Here is an 18,497-nt window from a genome sequence, read left to right on the forward strand (position 1 = left end):
CCGCATCGGGCACGCCTTAGTGGCGGCCACCACCGCCGAACGGCGTCCCTAACTACGTCATTAATCAGCTGACCAGCGCAGCACGCAGCCTCGCAGAGGCGATGAGTTCCGTTGGTATGCGTCTCCCATGGTCAGCTTTATCGGTTCAAGATTTGCGAAGTGGTCGGCATAGATTGCCTCGGCCGCGAGTGGTGCCGAGCGAGGATTGCCATGGGGTCGATGGTCGCCGAGCACGGGGATCAGGCGCCTAGCCTGGGCCGTGCGGGCGAATACAATGTCAGGCCCCTCAGCTGCCCCCCACCCCCCCCCCCCCCTCCCCCATCGCGGCACCGCCCCTTGAGGCTAGAGACGCAACCAAGTGCTCCGGCAGATTGAAACGATAATTCATCCTAAACGCAATGGAAAAAAATGAATCATTGAACAACCTTTAGGAAAAAGACGTCCTTTTTCCAGCGGCCAGATTTGTGTAACACGAACGAGGTTATAGCATATCCCATTGGTCTACCGTTAAGCTCCGCCCCACTGAAGAAGTGACCGGATCATTGATTTGCAAAAGCCGTCAATGAGGTTATTGCGTCGACGCATTAAACCGAGAGTTTTGAATGATGCTTTGTCACTGTCGGGCCACGAAATGCAGCACGAAACACGCAATACAATTCCATATTTGTTAACTAGCTAACGATAAGAGCCCGTTCGACGCGCACACTACGCACACACGCTCAAGAAGTGCTCCACCAATAGCACACTATTTGGATACTCCATGCGTGTAAACTGATGAGTAAGTGCGCTTTGGTGAATCTGCACACTCCTATCTGTGTTAATCCTACCTGTGTTAATCACCCGCTGTTGCCCGCTCCCCGAGTGGCAGCTAAGCAGCCGCCGGGGGCTCGTTCCGGGTACGCTGGGCCCAGCTGGGCCGAGCATTGAGCAGTGATCCACGAGCCGGCAGAGCGCACACAAACACTGGCGCGCCCAGTCTGATTGAATTATTATTCTGCTCGCGCCGCCGCCGGCCGGCCGGCCTCCGCTGGGCTATGTCGTCTTCAAACGGCGCCGCGCGCGGCCTTAATTAATCAGAGAAAGTCGTAAAAGATCCACTCTCCGGCAGCAGAACCGATTTGACAGCTCATTAAAACTACTTTGACTACCAGCGTTTTTGTGTGACTGGTTGTTAGCATTTAATTTAACAGTGAATCGTAGGTGTGCTCAAATGCATTGCAGAAGAGGCGACCATCGCATCCGACGAGCGAAAACTTTAAATCTCTTTCCGACCGTTTCTGGAGCATCCAATCCGTGTTTGGATCCAATATGCTTTACAGGTGTGCCTACAAGTACCATGAATATTGACAACTTACTTGTAGCTGATGCCTTCCGATTAACTTGCAACCATCGTAGATATTAATCATTCCATCGGAATACGAATGGGACCAGCCTGCCACACTAAAACTAGTCCTCGGAGGAACGTTTCCGGACATTGCGACGATATACGTTTCTGTATATTTGTTTTGGCGGGCCGACTCGCCATCCTTAAATCAGATTTGACAGAATCGATCGCCAGCAATGATAGCAACAGGTGCGTCCACGTATCTTCCAGGAGCAGAGAACGACGACGCCCAGAGCACGGGCCTGTTTAGCGTGCGGTGGTCGTAGCAGAAGTCAATCCGAGGTGTACCCCCGTGGGACGTTGTCTGATCCTGACCGAGTTCGAGCCAATCACGTGGACCCAAGGGATCCACGAGCCCTGTTTCTTGAAGGACCGCCAAATTTCGGGCATCTATGACCTGCCTCCGAACCATGGGCGTATTTGCATACGACGTGGGTGTGGCAGTGCGTTTGAGCCCAAATTATCACCAAAGGTCGAAATCCCCCGGATTTCGACCACTTTGCATGCGGTGTTGAGGTCCTGAGCTGAGGCAGCTGATGCCGGGGGGAATGGCAGCCTACCCGGCTGAATACGAAACTGCACCGCTGCTTCTAATATCGGCTTGCCGGCTCCTCTGGATATGCGTCATAACAGTTATGTATAATTTAATTAACAACTGTGAAAACAGAGTGCAATGGAAGTATGACGATCAGCAAAAAGAACAAAAAAAAACGTTACAACATGATATGGGAGAGATGTGATTGGTCACTGTGGATCAAAACGCCAGGACAGAGTTATAATAGACGAGTAGTTATATTCGCTCTATGCCGGCGCGCAGCCAGCTTTCTTCGAGGACCACACTCAGTCAACGACAACAGCTCTCCGTCCACTACCGATATAACGACTGGCGCGGCAGCCGGCAGCATGACGTTTGGCTGCAATCCTTCACCACGGGACGGCTGTATCATTTGCGGCCGATGCGTCCATCCGTCACGTCGCCGCTCGGCGCTCTTTCTCGGCACCTCTGCTCCTTCGGTCTTCTCGCTGGCTCGTCGCCTCGTTGCCTGAGGGGACGCGGCAGCACCACCCCCTTCTCACCCGCGCTCTCACGCGGTCTCGCTGGTGCGGCGGGGCGCCGACAGTGCGCGCCACAGGACAGCGGCTCCCGTCGACCACCGCGGGTGCCAGCGTGACCTCTCACGCAGGCCCGCGGCGACCGCAATAGAGGTCACTCTCTGCCGCGTCGGCCCCGCGGCGCCGGCGCATCGCCTGGAGTCTCATAACGTGCATGATGATCTCATGACACCGGGAAGATGGGACAATTCCCCTCCATCAAGGCTCTGCGAGCCTCGCTGTCGGAGGGGAAAAATGGCCGCCTGTCGGCTCGGCACGGCAACGGCCATAGCCGTTAAATCATTCGGACCGTCTGATCGCCACAGCCTAAGGCGCCTGATACCATGTGCTGGTAGAGAGCCTGCAACTTGCGCGTCGTCGGAAGCCTTCCATCACGCAGTGCGGGCAGCCGTGGCCATATTAGTGTCCAGAGGCCCCTGGGGTCAGTCAAGAGCCGAACCTGGACATCTCATTTGGAAGGCACCCACTCACCATCGAACCATTTCTCTGGCATTCTACGCATAAACGGCAACGCATGATGCCATTAGCAATGCTGCGACGTCGTCACCTCTTTCTGAGAGGGACGCTGTTCTTGAACCGTCGCCCACCATGGACTTGGGGCCAAGTCTAGCAAATCACCGTCACCAACGTTTCCCGAATTTTTGCACACTTGTAGCGCTCATATGCTTTATGAAATGTGTAGCAATACTTAGCGTTGCACTACTCTACAACAATGGGGCAGTTGGTTAAAGCGCGTGCCAATATGAGTGGAAGATCTTCGTTTCCAGCCTGACCCCGGTGGGCTTTTCCTTGACTTGGCGTCCTGATTTCATTTTCTCTAACCACCGGCCGTATAAGTCAGCATAGGCGGGCGTGCCTACGTGTGTGCGTGCACGTGCGTGCGTGCGTGTGTGTGTGTGTGTGTGTGTGTGTGTGTGTGTGTGTGTGTGTGTGTGTGTGTGTGTGTGTGTGTGTGTGTGTGTGTGTGTGTGTGTGTGTGTGTGTGTGTGTGTGTGTGTGTGTGTGTGTGTGTGTGTGTGTGTGTGTGTGTGTGTGTGTGTGTGTGTTCTTGCAACTAATGTAAAAGTGTCATTTGATGGGAAATCATGAATAACATCAGGATATAAAGTGAAAACATAACATACCTCAAAGCGAAAGTAAAAGCACCTCAAATGTCCATTTTTCGTTAGAGCTCTGTTTGGATGAAATGCAGCTTCACTACGCTTAAAAGCAACCAGCAAGGAAAAACTTGAGGCCTTTTATTTGCATGTCCTTTTTCGTTGTTGCTGTCTTCTAGCTTGACTTCAGGCAATTACAGTGCTCCTAAACACGGTTGAGACGCGCTAGTGACGAACAACACCTGATCACTTTATTGATAATCCGCAACTAATACGGCGATGTAGTTGATATTTTAGTTTCTCATTAACTAGCATTTTAGGTTTGAACGCAACGAAGCTCACAACCATATACTTCTACATAATAATATCAGCGTCTCAAGTGTCAAGAAGTTCAGGACGGACGACATGCGTTACGCATAAGGATTTAAAACAAGAATTCAAGGAGGCCTGCACCTTGTAAAAATATTCTGACTAATTTGGCTCCCACGAACTGATAATGGAAAGCGACAGAAATGTAATTACCTTTGTGGCTGCATTGCAACCAGACATGGAAGGAGAAGGAGAAGGTGGGGCATCAGACGATCTTAATAAACTATAGATACCTGTGGTGAGATAGAAAAGGCCATTGATGTTCACGTCCTTCATCTAATCTAAGCCCAAACGTTTAAAAAATGTCTGGCCATGAAGGTCAACTGATTCATGCATACGAAACGTTACCATCAGTTAATGGCGCCTTTAATGCTCACAGAAGGCGTAACCTGCTCAACATTTGTATTGTCTGTCCGTCTTATTAGGCTCTCTGCCTGTGCTCAGCGTGTGTGGCATGATAGCCATGGCAAAAACGGCGTAACCATCTCCAGTCTAACCGAATGTATGGTGGTGACGGTGTGAGAAGTTGCCAATGCAACTCTGACGCCATTATATGTCAACATGCCTGCCGAATTACACAAACTCTCGCCTGAACCCGCTATCGGAGCGCAGAGTGTCAAACCGGCGCGTCTCCATCCCCAGCTGGAGACAGCTGTCACTCTGGTGGCGCCGACGGGCCTCAGTGGGCGCCACCTGACGGCCGACAGCCGTTGGCGCACTGCGCACGGCCACCGCTGGTGGCGCTGCCTTCGTACTCGCCAGAAAGCGCTGCTGACACCGCTCGACGCGCCGCCTGGCGGCCCGCTGCAGCCGCTCGGCTCGCTTCTGCTCCAGTTCCAACTGCAGCTCCTCCAGCCGCGCTGACGTCACAGGTGGTGGCTGCTGTGCCGGCCGCCCCCTTCGTTCCCGCCTGTGGGCGATTGATCATCCGAATGGTTGCTTCAGGATCGAGTTGGGAGAGACATAGCGAGCAACTACACCAAGGAGTCGATATGTTTTTTTGTTGTTGTTTTTTTACAAAACTATGTTTTTACCTATCTAAACTTAAAATGTCCAAGATAGGCGTTGCGATCTCGGCCACAGTAACTTTTTTTTGCTTTTCCTGGAACGTCAAGCGTGGAAACTGGGAACGGTCGAACAGATAGGCCTTTATTCTCCGTTTTGAAATTAGCGAACTCGAATGAGGTGGCGATGGTAAATATATGACTGCAGGCAAGGAACGGCGCGGGAAGAGAGCGAACAGGAATACTGGTTAAGCTAACCCAAACAGACCAAAAATTGGGTTTCAACCAGAACCTGGCCTACTCCTCATATTTGGTGGGATGGAGTCAGGGGCGTCACTTTCTCAAATCGGTTGAGGGGAGGCTCTGCCGTGAGCGATATCCTAACCTGCCCCAAACACTTGACTCCTTCCTTAATTTCAGCCACGTTAAGCTGCAAGCCGGAGTGAGTAAGAAAAAGATATTTGGTTTTTGGCCATTTAAAAATAGATTTGCCGCGTGGAAGCAAAGCACTGCAATTTCCATTAGCATTTGTCTATAGGATTGCATTGCACTTGCATTTACATGTTCATTACAAGCCGATGTGAAGCTGCATTTATGTGAAAAATTTGGAGTGCGCTGCAATTTACAGCAAGACAGATAAATGAAACGGTCTGATATGATCAACAAAATGGGCATCGTCTACATCGTTCACCAAATGTGGTCCGAGACACAATAAACAGTTTTATTCAGAATGGCATGGCCTGACACCTGAGGGCAATAGGCTATGGATAATATTTTGTGCACACTTTTGAGGTACCTTTATCTAAGAGTGAAAGGAGCTGGCACAACCTTCTTAACATACATGTTCGTGGTTTAGACAGGGACTTAATCTGGTCCCAAATCTGAAATACACAAAAGCCAGGATAGACAGGAACGTTGTCGCCAGCCTATTGAAATAGCCTTATCCTTCGAGGCATTTCATATATGCATTCATCACACGCATTCATATATTAATCGATGCATTACACCGTAAACACCCCCATTGCGACGCTACATTACCAAATGTGAAAGTGATCTGCGGGTCGGATCCGGGAATGTGCCGCCCCTCACCCGGCCGGAACTGTTGCCTGGGGTGACGGTGTCTGGTGTCAGACGCCCATGAAATCATGCGTCGCCGTTGTGGACTGCCGTTGTGGTGTGACCGCGGCCGGCTGAGGTTTGGTGTTTTGAGGTGACGCCGGAAGCCAAGCAACGGCGGACGCGGTTGGGTGTTTCTTGGTGTACGCACGCGGTGTGATATCTCAAGTTCAAAAGAGTCCATTTAGCTCCAATATTTGCTTTTGGGGACTATTAAGTGCACTTATTTTCCGGTGCAGCGATTTGCAGTTACTTAGGCTAAGTGGACTCTTATCGCGCCAGTCATTTCAGCTGTGTGCGAAACGGCATCGTCCGGGATGGTAACAACCAATACCCAGAAAATCCACGGCCGATACGGTAGCTAGGGCATCCCAGAAACAGAGGCCAGGCTGGACTTTTTATTGGTAATGTTAAAGGGATTGACCTGAAAGAGTCTTAAAGAGATCATTCTTGACGACAATATGTTCTAAGCATACAAAAAGGAAGTCATGCCATACTTTAACCATGAATGCGGTATCGGTCTTAGTATTATGTTTCTCTTTATGCTGCAATAATTGAATAAGATTCAGGCCCGATCCACAGCACATCGGGATGTGAATACGATCAGGCGGAACCTGCCTGATTCCAGCGTTTGGATTCATGGCTGCCTTTTGAACCTAGCAATATTGGGCAATGCTGAGAAACACAAAATGTCAGTATACAGCGGGGTAAAACCAATTGAATATTATTATGTCTTTCAAATAAGCTAGTAACTTTTACCCTTGAGACGTTTTGGTTTAGTCTGGTGCTCCTATTCGCCATTTCACGTTGTCAGCGCTTATGTTTTTTTCCATGGGACCGAATTCGTTAGCGTAAAATGGCGAACAGGCACGTGGTCATGAGCCAGGAATGTTTCCGTCGAGAAATTCAATGTCAATTTTTTAAACTGACGAAAAACGATGTGTATCGCTTCTGTTTTTTTCAATTACCGCGCACTTCAAATTTGGTAACAAATTGGACCCGTGCGTTATAAGGCACCAGGCCAAGTAGCCAGGATGTTTTTGTCGGTGGCCTCTTGCTGATTTTTAAAGAAATCAATTAACCGAATGTTTTTTTTTTGTCGACGTGTCTTTTTTGCCACCGTGTCAATAAAGCGCAATGCTACAAATAGAAATTAATTTGCCAACAGCCTTTTTGCAGACGTGTGAAATTGACAGCGTACCCAAATCCGTGACCACTAAATGCAAACCTGTCGGAATGTTTTTTAGTGAAATGCCAATTCGTCGAAATGCTTTTTGTTTTGCCTTTGTTAATCATATCAATGCTCTTCAGTTGAATGTTTATGCCTCTAAATGCTGTTAATAAATTGTCGATAAAGGTCCCTTACCTCATGCCCTGTGGGCTTGCTTTTCACTGTCACCCTTCGAGAGGAAGTCTCAGCGGCACCCTTAAGATCTCGAACCAAGCAAGCTGGAGCCACGGGAAGGACGGTATTTGAAAGCCATCGTTAAACTGCATAAGGAAGGTGTGACAAAACCATGATGACTGGAACTTTTGACAGGGTAAATCGTGTCCAACCTCCTGCCACCACCAAAATTAAGCATTCTATGAAAATACGAAAATTGGTTTTGAGTGTCTCTAAGAATCCTCTACCGGATGAGCCCTAATCGATATCGAGAGATGTCACATGTAATGTGTCAAGTCAGGTCAAAGGGGTGAAGGCAATTGCTCCAACGGTCCGTCTAGCTACATCAATAATTAACCAAGCCAAACCTCACCGCATTAGTGTGGCAGTGATTTGGCTGCGCCCCACCAACAATGCTATTCACGGACCGCCCTTCACTGGGTGCAGGTATTATGACTCCACGCAATTTTCAATCGACCTTTTCATATTTCGATCAAATGAAGTGGGCTATTGAATTCGAACATTTAATTCGGCTGTCCGGGGAGTTTACGGTCGTCTAATTATCGTACGTCAGATTCACATTGCGACAAAAGAGGTTTGGTGAAGTGGCCATTCGGTGATTTCGCATTCGCCTAATTGCCATCGGTTTAGGTCCCGTTTCGGCATGCTGGCATTCGTCTTATTAAGATATGGCTAGCTAATTAACATATTTAGACTTTGTTGCATTTCAGCATTCTGTACGTCGTCAAAAAGCCATGGCGTAAGCACACTTTTCCCTCTTAGCCGTTCGCGTTTTGAATATGGGGGCAAAAAACTATGATGGCAAAAAACACTTCATTTTTTCACATTCGGTGAACCATAGTATTGGGCCAGATGCCGTTTGGTAATTTGCCTCGAAACTGTCTAATAATGTTAGACCACAAAGAGCTGCATGATCCTATTTGGAACCAAATTAGCGTGATAACATCATCGATGTTCTCAATTAACGGCACTACGAGTTCAAAAATATTTATGTATTCCTTTGACCCGAATTATTTATTTGCTCGGCTATATTGAAGGAAGGAGGGGGGGGGGGGGGGGAGCTCAAAGGAGCGTTGGCGGGCTCAACTCATCACTGGTGTGCCGGACCCTCTAAAAGTAGGGTAAGTAACGCCCCTGGCTGAAGTCGTGTGTTTGAAAAACTGCACCCCTGCTAGGAGGAATAAACCGCGAACTATCTCTTGCGTGACTCTGTGGGTACAGCTTCTCGCGCATATTTTGCAGATGTTATCTCATTGCCTTACCCACCTTTCTCGGGCTTGTGTTTCGTGGAAACGCGTGAGAATCTCCTCCGCCATTTCCATGTGCGCCTCCTGAATTCTTCTCTGGTTCAGTATTCTCTCATTTTTCTCCCTCAGTTTAGCTGACCGTTGCATGTTCAGCAGGTCTATTCTTTCGCGCAGCTGAAAATGCGTCAACGTAAATATGAACCAAATTAGCGTGATAACATCATCGATGTTCTCTATTAACGGCACTACGAGTTCAAAAATATTTATGTATTCCTTTGACCCGAATTATTTATTTGCTCGGCTATATTGAAGGTAATTCGGATAATTCGGCCAGCGGTTCCCAGTGAGTAACAGCTAACAGTCTTACCCGCAGTGCATGCCATCAAAGTTATGCGCTCACCTCAGCTATGGACATCTCGTCTAGAAGGCCGTGTCCAGCGGTCTCCGTCAGATCCAGTTGTTTCACGTGGGGCTGAGAGACCGACTCCAGCTGGCGAATCTCCTGGATTAGGGCAGACTTTTGCTGCCGCTCCTCTTCCTGCTGTGGAGGCATGTAGGTCCCGAGTTATGTGGGCTCAGTTGCGCATGGAAGATTTTTAGGGAGCGCAGAAAAACAGTGATAGGAAATATGAGTTAAATTAGAGATTGTGCCCACGGGAGAAGGATACCAGTTCGGTCCACACAAGCCTTGTGGTGGTGTCCTCACATCTTTGCTAAATTTTCTCCCAAGATCCAGTGAATGTATGTTGGCTTATTGCGAAGTACCGACAAGTTATCAGATATCCTAGTATGTCTCCAAACTACGCCTCACGCTCAAGCAGTTGACTATTTCGGAAAGGTATCAGAACAATGAGCTTGCAAATATATATGTAAAGGCGGCCGTATCCCACTCTCTTATTATATATTATATAGTATTATATATACTGCAATATGAGCTTCAACATGTGTTGCACCAAAATATACGTATTCTCACCACCAGTGGCCTTCACATTAATATGGTCATCGCTTAAACACCTAACAGATATCACGTGAGCGCGATGTTTTCGCAGCTCACCTGCTTCTGTGCCTCTCGTACCATGCTGAGCGTTTCCTCCCCAAACTGTTTGGCTGCGGGACATTTCACTTCGTGTCACACTTTCATGAGCGTCATTTCTCTTGTCCATAACAAGCAAATGGTCCAAGCACAAAGTGGTTCTATGAAATATCCACAAAGCAATTCCTTTGTATTTTCTATCTTCTAATTCAAAATCTTTTTGCACCTCCGATTTAGAACAAGTGACCTCGTTAGTGTTTGGACAGCATACAAATCAGGCAGCTGGCATGTCCAAAAAGTCGCAGTTCCGTGCTGATCTTCCTGTTCCATTTGCAGGAGCTCCTTATGTACCACTCAGCTTTACCATCAAAGCCTAACAAAACAACCAATCCAAAGCGAAAGCCAAAGCCAAACATCAAAATCTTTCTCTCATATCAGCTGATGGCATCATCGGTACATTCGCGGCCAGACATTGGCCGACCTCAAAGGATCTCACGCGAGGTTACCTTGGGCGGCCTTCCGTTCGGCGGCAGCGGCCACAGCCTGGCGCGCCCGCTGTCGCATGTTGTGGACGGCATCGCGGACCTGAGTGGCGATCAGCTGCTCCTGCTGGCGCAACTTGGCCAGCAGCCGGCGCAAGCTCCGCTTCTGGGGATGCCGCCGCACGGCGCGTGGGCAGGTTACGCACGACGTCTGGTGTCCGGCCGTGAGCGATAATGAGCACAACGATCCCCGTACCGCACTCCACGCATGTTGGAATCGTCACACAAAGCGGCGGTCTGTCCTGGTTAGGAAATCGACTGTCACATTTCATCGTTATGAGGTTGCAGCGAAAATGTGTGTACCTCTTCTACAGTCTTGTGTCCAAGTTTCTTCTTCTGGTCCAATGCCTTGTCTTTAGACGCAATGGAGTTTTCCAGACTTAGCAACGCGAGCATGCGCCTTTCAGCACGGCTCAGGCTGTCCTGCTCCTCCAACTCGATAGCCTTTCTGTTGACCACTTCTTCAGGGACAGCAACGAATTCCAGCGCCGATATCCTACAAATAAATACCAGGGGAGCCGTTCGACTTCGGAACAGTCACAGCTTTGCGACATAACAAACGAGAGCTCAGTAGCAAAATACGTGTGTGTGTCACACTTTATGGACAAAACAGATGTATGGGACCTGGAAGCAAAATATGCGGAACATCACCTTTTGATTTCCTGCTGCTGTTCAGCCTTGCATCTGGCCAGCTCGCGCAGGATCTGGGCAGCCGTCCTTTTGACCTGCTTCTTAACTGGCGGCGGGGGTGTGGGCTCCAGAGGCGGCTCGGAGGGCGGCGGCACACTGTCGATCCCTGGGCTCGAGTCACGACTGTTGTCCTCCCCCGAAGAAGCAGTCTTGTTTGGAAGGTTAGACGCCGCATCCTTGGAGGCATCTGCCCTGCCACTCCGGTCGTTCCCGATACCGACCTGAAAGAGACGCAGGTGCAGCTTCTGGACTGTGGTCACCCTCGCCGGTGCCCGAGTGGACACCTTCCCGCTGTTAGCCGCATTGGAGCTGGCTGGTTTTGACTTCTTTGCTTTGCTGCTCCCGCCGTTACCTCGCTCACTCATGATGATTTGGTATTTAGAGAGCAGCACTGCAAAAGCAGGGTCGTCTAATTTTGCATGTGCCACTCAAATATTCTATTAGCTCAAAGACGTGTGGCATTCACAGTGCAAAAATCGGAAACCAAATGAGTAGACCCTGCCGTAGTCGAATTGAAGCAAGATGTGGTCATTTCGACACCAGAGTACATTGACATTGTTCAAAGTTGTCGTCTCGTGCCTTTCCCATTTATGGAGTTCCCGATTGTGTTGGCCTGGAAAGGGCGTTAAGGAGTGTGCAGATAACTTGCGTATTCATTTAGCGCAAGCGTCACAAGCGTCGTCCAGACACTGCTGCAGATTTTCCCTGCTGCCCTGAACCATCTTGAACATGATAACTGACTTACACTTTTATCGTTCAGCACGATACAATCTTCAAGTTCGACATTACTAAGAGCACGCTGCGACGAAACCATAAGATTTTAGAATGCACTTAATATCACATGCTGCATGCTCCCTCAAAAGCATGCTCTAGTTCCCATCGTGAGTAAACGCGCAATGGTGAAGGCTTAATCTTTCGCGTAAACGCCCAGTATTTCAGCATTCCCAAAACACTCGCCGTGGTGAGGAGCTTGGTGGCGGATTGGTACATCTCCAGGTTAACAATGCCTGTGTTATACACCTGACCGTGGGGCGCCTGGTCTTGGTTAATCGCGGCAACCTAAACAATGTCGTGCCATTCTTGTCATTTTTATAAGGGACGGTAGTTTTGTGCGACTCCACGAATCTCACAAAGTGCACCATTCATCCTGTGCTGCCTTGCTCTAAAACGACCACTATGAGGATTTAGTCTGATTTCTATTAAAGCGCTACCTCATCACTATTCTACTGACATGTTCAGACGGTTTCTGGTAAATTTGCCATTGAGCTGCAAGCTTTTCCATGTCTATCGCATGCGTTATTCTTGGCAAAAATCAGCAAGTAAGTTTGGCAATGGTTTCGAAATTGCCAGCAGATGTCTGAGCTTGATCAGAAAATTGGTTCAAGAGTCAGCATCGAAATATCTTTGGAAGCATGTGCCAAGATTGACTTAACTGGTGAGCATGACCAAACCTCCGCACAAACTACATGATTGCGGTGGTCACAGCTCCGAGGAGATCTGACTCAGCCACAACTGAACTTCCTCAGCATGGGAACTGGTGGTCCTTACTGCAGTCTTTCCATTTTATAGCTCTCGCTCTCGCTTGTAGTCGGTAGTTGTGGCTTTGGCGGCGTACATCTGAATAAAAAACCGCGCGCAAAAAACGACTCGCTTTGGGGCTCATAATGCTCTCGAAGATATCAATACTGGCGTGATATATTGGTCACACTTCGTGTCATTTTGACTCACTGGCCCGCTGACCTCCAGTGACCTTACATCATTATCACTACGTGACCACTAGCGTTGACAGTGAAACGCATCTGACACCATGTCTGGCTACAATCAGTCAGGTCAAGCTACATCCAATCGAGATCGTTTTCACGGATGGGTCAATGACCAACCGTACGGGAAATCTTTAAACTAAAACCAAGCTGAACAACATGCTAGCACTACAAGGCCGTGTAATAAGGTATGATTAACCGGGAATTTTGGGGGAACTTTCCCCTTACAATTAAAATGACGTCACAAAGTCACAGCCTGGCATCGCCGCACCGTATGCATTACCTTCGCGTCTGCCACACTGGTATACCTACGAAGAAATGCATCTGGTGATCCACACAGGGCACTTTAAGAAGTACTATGAGCAAATATGGATGTTTTGCCACGCTGAGTGTATTACAGCAAACATAGACCTAGGAGCTGGGAGCCCCTGTGCTATGGCACTCCCACTTTCTGAAAATACCAACCATTAAGTCTATTTCATTATTTTGATTTGATTATTTGAGTTATATTGAGTCATGGCGACGCATTGAAGTTGGCGAGCCTGAAGCTGCTAAAATCCAGGCAGGCGAACCTGCCCAAGCTCCAGCCATTGCCAAAGGAGGAACTGCACCAGGATCATCATCTGGGCTGTCATGCTGAACCTCGGCGATATACATAGCGGCGTGCCGGGTTGCACTGTTGTGTGATTGAAATAGTTTGAGAAGGCGGAGGAGGTGTGCTGTCTCTTACCTGGTAGAATATAGGACATCTTCGACATTGCGTATTGCGTCAGCTATGCCACACAGTCTCCGAAGGTCGTGGCGAGTGGCGTTAATCAAGATCAGATCCGTCACGTCATCCTGTCATTTCATCGAACACACGTAATTGACCCATAATTCACCGTCTCTATTAAAAACGATTCTTGCGAACAACATGCACTTCATCGTGCACACTCGGCGAGGACTCAAAGTAAACAAGGGAGAAGGAGGAGGGTACAAATTTCCACCTTAAATCGAGAGTTATGCCACACGACAACCCGCCTAAAACAACTCAAACGTTTATCGGCGAAGAAACCGGCTATGTCTCAAACAAATATACAAGCGTGCAAAACAAAACAAAAAAAAGAACCCACAACGATGCTGACGTAAGCTAACTAACTTATGCGCGCATAAGCACAGCGATGTTCACTTCGCGCTGTCCACCTGTTTGGCTGAGCGCCTGGCAGCAGCCCGTTCATCCCTAGCCCAATTGAGCCATCTGCGGCGCACATGGATGCACGTCGTCACCAGTTTCCGTGTGATCCGCTCGCCCGGCGCAAAACAGCTCTCAGCAGGACCTTTGTGAGGAAGTCAATGACACCAATGTCTCGGTCATGCCTCGGCCCATCACTAGCTGAAACACGACTTCGGAAGCCTTGTCAACGCTCGTTCAGGCCGGCGACGGTACCATCAGACCACCCCGACTAATCGTATGTATCCAGCTGTCTGCGACACAGCTGGATGGTGCATCTCGGGTCGACAGTCCTATGCTTGAATCGAGGTGCTTGCACCTGGTCGCCACGAAGCTGGCAACGAAGGCCAACGCCTCGTGCTCGATGTCGACCTCGTCCATCTCGTCGCCGCAGCCGAGGCCATTTTCGGCTCTCTCGCCGTCACCACCATGGAGCTTGTCTTCGCCCGACTCGTTGAACCCATCGTCCTCGTCCACTTCGTTCGGGACGGGCACTAAAGGCATTGTGGCTGCTTATTTGCAGGCGGTCTCCATGTCGTCCGCATGTGCTGCCGCTTCCACCCCCTAGACAGACCAACCGCAGCATTTCTGCGTGACTATTGCTTTCTAAGCGAAGAAGTCAATGTTGTCATGCAACGCCGCCGCGCAAGCCCGTACGACTTTGTGACGTCATTACCTAACGTAAACGAGTCGCTGCTCGACCAATTTCTCAAGTAGTTAGTAGGGGCCCCTGAAACACTAACGGCGAGATAGTTGGGGTGGAGGGCGAACTTGACGTGATCCAGTCAAAGCACATTACGTAAAAATTTTCGTTTCGGAGACCATTACAGCAGACTTTAGCTCGGCTACCTCTTACAGACTAATTCCGGCTGGACTCTTTCAATTCGGAACGGGGAGAACCCAGAAAACCTGCCCCCAGGAGACCTACACTCGCTGGACCTACGCTTACGAGGCCTACCCTCGCTGGACCTACGCTCAAAAGACCGACGCTCGCCGGACCTACGCTCAAAAGACCTGCACTTGCTGGACCTATGCTCAAAAGAGCTACACTTGCTGGGTCTGCGCTCAAAAGACCTGCGCTTGTTGCATCTACGCTAACGAAACCTACGCTCACTGGACTTACGCCCTGAAGACGTGCGACGATGTGATGCTCACATTGATGAGTCACTGTTGGCGGCCCCGTCACCACCTACCGTGGACAGGATAAACGAAAGCTGATATTGAATGCACTAGATGGCATTGTCCGTTGCTTTATGGATGTCCATTGCACCTTAACACCGTTATCGGCAAGGGAACAGAGAGGGAGAGAGGGCGAGAGGAATAGAGAGGGAGAGAGAGAGAGAGAGAGGGGAGAGAGAGAGACCATTGATAAAAGTGGTACAAAAATGTCATAACAATGGGCACTAATTAGGAACGTTTATAAGCGTAGGAACGTTTCAAACAGGCGGAACGGCCAAACCCAGGGCGTACTTCAGGAACTTTTTCCTGGAAAGCAAGCCTGATTAACAAGGGGGGGGGGTAGAGATGAAGGTTGTCATCGCTTTTCAGTCAAATGTCATGGCTGTTATGCTAGATATGCATCCAGAACCGGTTTTCAATGGTGCGCAATCTTGCCTACTCGATTCATGTATGTCATTGGGCAAATAATGCTATCCAGCTTCCCAGAATTATTCGTTGATTTCAACAGTGTCTTTCCTGGGGAGGCGAAATTCCACGAGCGGGCAGGCAATCTAGGTCATTGAGGGGGCATCTGCGTCCACAGAGTCGATACTAAAATGCGGCCTGGAAATTGGCTGGTGAGAATTTTGAGAGTGGATCGATGGCTCACAGTACAACAGACATTTCCATGCGCCTTAATTTCGCTGGCTGCTTCTCAAAAGATAAGACTTGTCGCAGAATTTTAAACGGAAACAAATTCGGAAGCTCGAAACTGCCTCAAAGAGTGACAAAAGCTTTAAAAGTGGAGATTCTCCTTTAAAAATCAGGTCACAGAATGAAGCCTCTTCTGTCGTATATTCCTTATCTGGGCCCTGCTCCCGTCCGTCGGCGGCGGCCACTGCCCTGGCCCATCTGTCTCCCGCGTGGCTGGCTGCGAACTGATCATATGGCTGCTTTGTTGCATATTTCTGGATCAGCGTTGCTACCAATTGGTGTGTAAAACTATGTTCGAGACTTGTAACAGCATCCCGAATTATATTTCCTTACACACACCGCCGCAGAAAAAACCTTGAAGCTGCCTGCCTTAGGTATCAATTAGTCCAACGGACATTCATTTGCCCATTGTTCAACGTAGCCGACTTGATCTGCTTTTGTGTCTAGGCATGGGTGTAGCATTAAATTATTAACTTATTTTAGATATTCATTACTTGATAATTTTTTGACGACACATGAAAAACCAAGGTATTGTCGAACGGCGCCATATTTGAAGATAGTGAGTGCATGGGTGGGTAGAAATGAGGAAAGTGTTGCACTTCTTGCCGAGCTGTAGGCCGTTTTCCTAACCTTATTTTTACTTTTAGAACACGACGCCTACGGTGAAGTTGCATCATGACTGTCCGCGTGTAAACAATAGTGATAACCATGTCCGATGGTATTCTAAGTAAATATACAGCAGCCAAACAGTGTACGATTCAACAAACAACATCCGCAAGAAGACTGGGGAACAACTCTCCCTGTACAAAGTGGGACTGGTGACACTCTCTTGCAACAAAACCTGCATCAAGCAATGCAATTCAACATCAAGGTGGGAAAGCAAAGTCCTGTATCCCGGTATAACGCCCGTCGGTCTCCCACGTTTTCAGTCACCGAAGCCTCCATTCATTCTGTGCGAGGGTAGGATATGTTTTGTTGTTGTTCGTCCTCAGCATCCTTTGCAGCACTAGGGCGAGGAAGCACGCTACTCCCCTGCAGGGAGTAGCGTGCTTCGTAGGAGCGATCCCGAGCTAGCGTGCGGGATCACCGGTTGGGCAGCCAGCCGTGAAGGGGGGAGGGGGGGTCGTACCCCTGTGATCCCCCTTCCCCCACCCACCCCTCTGCCTGCGCTACTAGTACGTCCGCAAGATAGCTTTGATTTTAGATGTCATTTCAATGGAATAATATCGTCAGATGGTAACCCGAGCTGGCGTTGACGAATAAAGCAGTGATAAACAGACATCGGGACTATACGGTTTGTGAGTGAATTAATGGAAACCAGAAACGAGGGTGGAGTGTCCGTGAGAAATTAATCGGAACTAAGAACCTGTATTTCGGGTTTGGAACAAATCTGTGAGAACCATGAGCCAACTCCGAGTGGAAGTGGGAACTCGAAACCAATACTGAAGGCCATGCACAGTCTGCTGGTAACGCATCTGTTAGGATAAACGTAAATACAATTTGAGTGGCAATGTCAAACGCGACATCTCATATCCATCATGTTGATCAGAATGTTAGGCAGATGCGTCATTGGCCAACATCAAATTGCGCATTTCCCGCTCGTAGGTGCTGATTTCAAAGAAACACTACCCCAACAAATCACAGGCACCTATTCCAAGCATTACTACTTTTTCAAATAGTCTTGTGCGGGAATACCATGAAAGCATGTAATGCTGGTGAAGCATCAGGTGGTTTTGACATCATAATTGTCTGGTATGGGCCAGAACCTCTCCAAATTTGGACAAGAAATATGGCACTCCGCTGGCCAAAGATGGTTTCCAGGTAACAGGGAAGAAAGTCGTGCCATATTGGACCTACATGTTCTGCGACATTTTTTCAGACACCGAATGCTCTGAACTTAGCTCAATTTTAAGAGAATGCAGTGCATGGAAAATGCAACCATTGCAGTTTACTTCGCTTTGTGTGCCCTGGCAACTTTTGGACAAGCGTTTATATTTAAATTGCATTAAATTGCTTGCACGTCATGCAGTGACACACCCACGCTCCCGTGGTAGAACCCCGCACTTGGCGTCGTGGATATTGCGAATAATAATTTTCATTCGCTTTAGCGCTTTATTACACCATGTAACAGCACAGTTTGCCCGATATCGGGAGCCTAAGATTGGGCCCATTCCTACTCATTTCTGTTCTTTTTTCATTTTTTTTTCATTTCTGTACTTTCTTTTCTTGAACGCTCTTCACGCCATGCTTCTTGTACCATGTGCATATGTTGTTGACATCACAGTTTTTTTTGCCGCGTCAAATTAACCGTCAAAAAAGGATGAGCTCATTACATTTAGACGTTTCGTCCTAAACACCACGTAATTATTTATTTTCAACGAAATATCCAAGATTATAGGTGCATAGACGCTTAGAGTCATCTTTTTTCCAGCTCCGGATCCTAAAATGTGGCGCCACGCACACCAGAGAACAAACCATTGAACAAACTACCACTGCATGGAATTTCGGGTTTATCGTGATGGCAGTCGTGGGGATTTGCTTCTGTGACGACATGACTTCCTCTGACCAATTCAACCACGAATGTCATGACTTGCGGCTGCTCCCAAAGCCATAGGCTCTACATTTACGGAAGCCGGTGCGTTCCACTTAATTGTT

The 18,497-nt window shown here is 48.6% G+C and overlaps 1 protein-coding gene across 1 annotated transcript; it reads right to left on the reverse strand.

Annotated features, from left to right (window-relative positions):
• Nucleotides 1-3,738: 3,738 nt before the first annotated feature.
• LOC119099187 (cilia- and flagella-associated protein 99) lies at nucleotides 3,739-11,504 on the reverse strand. The gene is made up of 7 exons (XM_037222297.1): nucleotides 10,962-11,504; nucleotides 10,614-10,806; nucleotides 10,275-10,416; nucleotides 9,790-9,842; nucleotides 9,136-9,276; nucleotides 8,755-8,909; nucleotides 3,739-4,873 (listed from the first exon to the last, which is right to left on the reverse strand). The coding sequence occupies exons 1-7, from the start codon at nucleotides 11,363-11,365 to the stop codon at nucleotides 4,537-4,539; spliced, it is 1,425 nt and encodes a 474-aa protein (XP_037078192.1). The 5' UTR covers nucleotides 11,366-11,504; the 3' UTR covers nucleotides 3,739-4,536.
• Between the last annotated feature and the right edge of the window lie 6,993 nt (nucleotides 11,505-18,497).

This window comes from Pollicipes pollicipes, unplaced genomic scaffold, assembly GCF_011947565.3.
Source record: "Pollicipes pollicipes isolate AB1234 unplaced genomic scaffold, Ppol_2.1 Scaffold_4740;HRSCAF=5597_pilon_pilon_pilon, whole genome shotgun sequence".
NCBI lineage: Eukaryota > Metazoa > Arthropoda > Thecostraca > Pollicipedomorpha > Pollicipedidae > Pollicipes > Pollicipes pollicipes.